The sequence below is a fragment of the Trachypithecus francoisi genome, unplaced genomic scaffold (assembly GCF_009764315.1).
Source record: "Trachypithecus francoisi isolate TF-2019V2 unplaced genomic scaffold, Tfra_2.0 Lachesis_group11, whole genome shotgun sequence".
Lineage (NCBI taxonomy): Eukaryota > Metazoa > Chordata > Mammalia > Primates > Cercopithecidae > Trachypithecus > Trachypithecus francoisi.
The window spans coordinates 64,325,612-64,332,111 of NW_022681456.1; the positions used below are offsets into that span (position 1 = coordinate 64,325,612).

General features: G+C 40.6%; 1 protein-coding gene across 1 annotated transcript in view; it reads left to right on the plus strand.

Annotated features, from left to right (window-relative positions):
- Nucleotides 1–6,280, plus strand: part of BEST3 (bestrophin 3) — a 56,038-nt gene extending 49,758 nt beyond the window's left edge. Inside the window, exon 9 of the mRNA XM_033221300.1 lies at nucleotides 6,127–6,280. Within this exon, the coding sequence (XP_033077191.1) occupies nucleotides 6,127–6,216 (90 nt within the window). The 3' untranslated portion in view covers nucleotides 6,217–6,280. The remainder of the gene's footprint in view (nucleotides 1–6,126) is intronic.
- Nucleotides 6,281–6,500: the final 220 nt, after the last annotated feature.

The window sequence follows — 6,500 nt, forward strand, 5'->3', positions numbered from 1 at the left end:
AGAATCATCTTCTCTGACCTTCTAATTTTAGACATTTGCCAGAAGCAGCAAAGGGAATGCTGTATCTTGTATCCTGAAAACAAATAAGAACGTTTCTAAAAAGGGTTTTGCACAGAAGTGCTGATGTGTTCCAGGTTCTTTGTCTAGGCCAGTGGCTCTCAGCCAGAGATGGCTTTGCACCCAGAAGATATTTGACAATGTCTGGAGATAATTTTAGTTGTCGTGCTGGGGAGTATTTCTGGCATCTAGTGGGTAGAGGCCAGAAATGCTGCTAAACATCCTACAATGCACAGGACAGACGTCCACAACTATTTGGCCCAATATCCCAAGTTTGAGAAACCTGATTTAGGCCAATAAGGTAAAAATGAGAAAACCACCAAGGAGATTAGTGATGAGAGATGAGCTAGAGAAAGAAATAGAAGAGAACAGATTGGCCCAGCAACAGGCTAAATTCCTATTCTGTGTACAAGCTGTGAAATAATTACCATTTCTCCCTTGATGATAGAGGATCCGATATCTCAAATTCAGAAAAATCGGATTTGAACCCGGAGGTTCATGCTTAGATTCCTTGAATGGCTCCTACCAGTAAGAGTAGCTAAATGCCATTGCTGGCATAACTGTAATTTCCTTAGATTATAGTTTACATAAAGATTGACCATCGATCCGGCACAGTGGCTCATGCCAATAATCCCAGCACTTTGGGAAGCCAAAGCAGGCGAGTTGCTTGAGGTCAGGAGTTTGAGACTAGCCTGGCTAACATGGCAAAATCCCATCTCTACTAAAAAAATTACAAAAATTAGCCTGGCATGGTGGCACACACCTGTAATCCCAGCTCTTGGGAGGCTGAGGCACAAGAATCACTTGAACCCAGGAGGCGGAGTTTGCAGTGAACTGAGATCATGCTACTGCACTCCAGCCTGGGCAACAGAGCAAGTCTGTCTCAAATAATAATAAATTCTTCCCAATATTATTGAAGAACTTGTGCCAATAAACTGTTAGACTGTGGATAGACAACTGATCTAGCTTCAGCTTTTATATATGTCTTTCTTAGGACTGAACAAACTGTATCTTCTAGACATGTAATTTGGCACTTTATTAGAAAGGACTTTTTAGTAGAAAAGTTACAATGGATGGGGTCAGTTTACCACCTTCCCATGGGCCAAACTCATGGATTCCTCTGCCTCAGACTTCCAGGAGAATAACATCAAGGAATTTGTGAAATCCTGGATGATGTCACCAGTTGGACTCATATTCATAGTCATTCATGAAACATTAAGCAACTATTGAGTGTCAGGCATTCCGCTAAAGCTAGGTGTCTGGGAAGTTCTGTCCCTCCCACCCTCCCTAACAGATCTGCCACTCTCTCTGCAGGTCCTGGGAAATAAGAACATGCCTTCTGAAGTTCATTCATGTTTGCCCCTGAGTTTGTTTTCTTCATCCTCAATGCTGTTCCCCATCCTAACTATTTTAGTTTAACATGAAGCTCTTTGCTTGTATACATTCTTATAAAATGCATATTGTTTTGTGTGCAACTGTTTTTGGAGTATAGGTCTCATCTGTTTGTTTTTCACTCAGTACTATGTTTTTCACTTAGCACTCCCAAATTCCCTCTTGTAAATCTTACCTACTCCCCAAATTGCTTCTTGCTGCGTACTCCAGAATGTCTTATATCTCACTTACATACTATCCCAATTGCCTCTTCCTCCCTCTAGGCACCCTAGGGACCCATAGAAGAGTTTCTTTGGGGTGTAGACCCATGAACAGATTGACCTCCTCCAGAAGTGTCCCTGCATCTCTACATCCCTTTCCCCAACCCCAAGCTTGGCATTGCCTCACTATCTGTTTTTTCCAGCCTGACAAATGTAAAGGGATGCCTAATTGTTGTTTAATTGACATTTATCTGATTTCTAATGCCATTAAGCATCTCTTCATGTGCCTGTGCATCCTTTTAGCACTCTTCTTCTGAAAATTGCCTTTTCAACTTCTTTGCTTTTTTATCTAATGGACTTTCTATACTTTTCTTATTGATTTTCGGGAGTTCCTTCTGTTTCTAGACTGGTAATAGACCCTTGTTGGTTTCAGACATTGTAGTGGTCTTTTCTGATCCTTTGTGTGTCTATTAAAAGTATCCATGGTATTTGTTTAATAGAAATCCTTAATTTAATATAATCAAATTCATCAATTTTTTTTGTTTTATGCTTTTGAAGTTATTTGTATAAGAAATCTTTCCCCATCCCTCTCTCATGATATTCTCCTACATTTTTTGTCCTATTTCCTTTACAGTGTTAAGTAGGGATAAGTTTTGTTGTTTTTGTTTCTCCACAGAGTGAGCCAATTATCCCCCCATCTACTAAACGACCTTTCATAAGTTCTACATATTTTTTGCAAATTAGATACACTGGTATGAAACAAACAGCATCTGAAAGAGGGGAGAGAGAGGGTGATATGAGTGGAAGAAAAGAAAGAAAACTCCAGCTCCTCCCCACTAAATACTAACTTCCTTCCAAATGCCTGCCCTCCTGCTACCTGTGAGTGGTGATGTTTCCCCTTTCAGTGCTTGGGGCATAGCACTCATTTGCACAAAAGCCAACTAAAAATAGGCCAACTCTTGCATCAGACTAAACTGCAGGAGTAAAGCCTGCTACTTAAGGAGCTGTTGCTTAAGGAGAAACAGAGATGATAGTTCAGGACCCTTCAACACTCAGAAGAAGGCAGGAGCAAATCCAGAGGTGGAGTCCACAATCAAATTCTATTTAGGGTATGGGATCAGCAAAGGTGGAGGCTTGCACCAAATGGCCAGCATCACTTGTTCTTACTGGCTGAGGTCTGCTCTGGGTCTACAGTCTAAGTCTTTACTCCCCTTTATGCCTCAAAGATGGGTGAATATTGAGTGTTTACTGCCCCCCTTGGCCCTGTCCTTATAAATCAACTGCCATGCTTGGATGGTTGCAGATGGGTTCAGAAGTGAATGAATCTCATCTTGTTTTTATTCCCCAAGGAACAAAACTTTCTGGAAGTGGCAGCATCTTCAATTCTAATGATAAGCTTGGTATTAATCCACATGGTTACTGGGCCCTACTGACTCCAAAGGAAAAGCACAACCAAGATTAGAAAACACTTTCAATCAGTCATTTTTTTCCAAATAAAAATGGAATCCGATTACTTTCATAACTAAAGAATGAAGGAAGACAGGCAGATTTCTGTCACATTCATTCACCTCTCTTCAACATGGTTTTGCTCCCCCGGCCCTGATGCAGAGGCTATGTACCCCTGATACTCTTCAGGGAAAAAGGTTTAGCTGGGAGGGGCTGGGTGGGACAATGCCCTTCTCGTGGGTACAGTGGAAATGAGACATGTGCCAGCTTGCCTTAGAAGGCAGCCAGGCCCTTTCCACTGGGATGCAAGCTCCATTCACTGGCTTTTTTCAACCAGTGCATCTCCAATGATTAGAAAACTGTCTGACCATATGAAAAAAAAAAATTGGTGCATGGATGCTTGAAGGAAAGAAAAAAATGAATAAATAAATGCAAATCAGATTTAGATCCAAAGTTAGAAGACCTGAAAACCTCAATCAAGTGTAATCACAAACTTAGCTGTGTGATCTCAGTCAAGTTACTTGAATACTCTGGACTTCATTTTGCTCATCTCTAAATGAATGGTTAGACTAAGTTATTTAAAATCCCTCTCAAGGCCAGGCACGGTGGCTCACGCCTGTAATCCCAGCACTTTGGGACTGGTGGGTCACTTGAGGTCAGGAGTTTGAGACCATCCTGGCCAACATGGTGAAACCCCTTCTCTACTAAAATACAAAAAACTAGCTGAGCATGGTGACAGGCACCTGTAATCCCAGCTACTTGGGAGGCTGAGGCAGGAGAATCACTTGCACCTGGGGGTGGGGGGCGGAAGCTGCAGTGAGCCAAGATCGCACCACTGCACTCCAGCCTGGGTGACAGAGCAAGACTCTATCTCAACTAAATAAAAAAATAAATAAATTCCTCTCAAATGCTGGTTCCAGTAACATCTCTGGAGATTCTATACCTGGGGAGGAAGAAAGACACAGTTGTGATGAAAATTAGAAAATTGACCTAAATAGTGAAAGGAAAAGGAGCGTGAGATCAGGAAAGGGAGGGTTAACACCTTTTGGGTACTTAGGTTGTGCCTGGTGTTTTACATATATCACTTCAATCGGTCCTCATGACAGCTACGAAGTAAATAGGAGGAATATAGAAAAGCTAAATAACTTGCTACAGGTTACACAACAATTAAAATTTCAATCTGGGATTTGAACACAGGTCCCCTAGGCTCATTGCTGATTCTACTATTCCACACCACATCCATAACAGTTAACCAGGTTAGGATAGAAAGTTACGTTTGCAGCACACAACTGATGAGCAGTCAATCACCAATCACCGTAACAACCCAACAACCTCTGCCGACATACCCCTTGAGGTCCATGGAGGAACCTTGGGAGACCAACATTTACTGAACCTATTGGGTGGCAGTTACTGTAGTAAGTGCTGTCCATACCTTATCACATTTAATTCTCTTAACAAGCTGTGAAGTATCTCTGAGCCCATTTTATAGGTAAGGAAACTGGGGTTTGGAGAAAAAAACTTAGTGTTCCTGGGAGCCTTAACAAAAATGCAGTGAGCTTTAGCCCTTCCAAAAGCTTACCTAATAGTCTGCCCTTAGCCATCCTCTAGCGGTTGTGTGGTAATATTATAATAAAACAATACTGGACACTCTGCCAAATAACTAGAACAAAATTTGTGCTCTAATTCAATTGGCCATCCCTTTCACCCTGGCATTTCATCAACCAGAAAAAATAAAAACCAAACATCATCACACAAAAGAGGCCCCCCATAGGTTCTTCAATTCTCATATGTATATAAATGCCATTGAAGTCCCAAGAAAAGTGTCAAATAAATTTAAAGCCCAAAACCAAATAGCTACCGGATTTGAATCTACTTTCTTCTAATAGTTAACTGTAAATAAAGATGCAAATTGAATAAATTACATTTATTACAATCAGCAATGATGTATCAATTATACTAAAAATACTATTTTAAAAATAGCTAAACAATTAGGACTCGCCAGTCAAATGGCCTGGAAAAATAAAATAGCATTAAACATAATACTAGCAAAAGAAAGTGGAGTTTGTGTCATAATCAAAACTCAATGCAGTACTTATATCCCTAATAACACTATGCCCAGCGGAACCATAATTAAAGCATTACAGAATCTTACTGCCCTATGAAATAAGCTAGCCAAAAATTCTGAACTAAACAATCCCTTCATAAATTTAATAAATAATTGGTTCAGTAAATTAAAAAAAAAAAATTACGTCCTCAATCGTCATCTCTCTAGCCATTAAAATAGTTACTTATTCTCATAAAATACTGCATCATACCCTGTGCCCCAAAATTAATAGAAAAACTTATTAAAACAACTCTCACTAAAACCTCTTGCAATCCTCCTCCCACTAATTCAAATAAACTTTTCCTTCTAAAAGACCAAGTAAAACAACAGAGCCAAATTATGCTAAAACAAATTTTTTTTAAGTTATAACAATTCCTTATCACATTTAATTCTCTTAACGAGCTGTGAAGTATCTCTATGCCCATTTTATAGGTGAGGAAACCGGGGTTTGGGGAAATAAACTACTGTACCCATGCCACAGAGCTGATAACGAGCAGAGCTGGGTTTCAAAATCAGGCCGGCGCATAAACCATGAGGCAGATATGTGACTTCACTGAAGGATAGCCCAACCCTAGAGCTTATTTCTCTATAAACACATTCCCTTCAGTTGTACCCGCTCCCCTCCTGATCCCTTGCTTCATTGGCAACAACTTAAACTCTTGGGTTTAATATGGGATTGTACTTTGTCATGAGTCCAAACTGGTTTGGGTGCGTGAAGCACATCTGAAGATCCAGTGCAAGACCAGCAATTCCTTCTTTGTACACATGTGAGGTTTTCAGGTTCCGAGATCATGCTTCAGAACACTGAAATTACATTAAATGTGTGGCGGCCTGTGTGAATTCAACTCTGTGAGCTTGGCGAAGAAAAGAGAAGCACCTGTATACGTGTAGAAAGAAAAGACCATTCTCCTTTCTCCCCTTCTCCCCGGGAAACAGATGTATAAGAATGAGTGGAAGATGGAAGATAGAAAAATCCCACTCCCTCAGCCTCAATTCCAGAGTGATCCTGGTGGTTAAAGGTACAACACTCGAATCTTTCAAACAACTTGGCTCCTAATCACAAGTCAACAATCTCATCTGCTGCTCAACTGAAAAACATTCTCCACTTTTTAGCATCCAGGCATGTGGCGTTCCTGAGAAATGCACTTTATTAATGCCCAACATGGTACCTTCCTAGGAGATTTTAAAGGTAATTTTCACTCTACCAGTGTTCTCATGTGTGCTGACTTCAGGGCCCAACCCTCACAGATGGTCAGTATTACTCACTCAAGGCTTTAAACTGGGGCATTCCAGAAGTACTA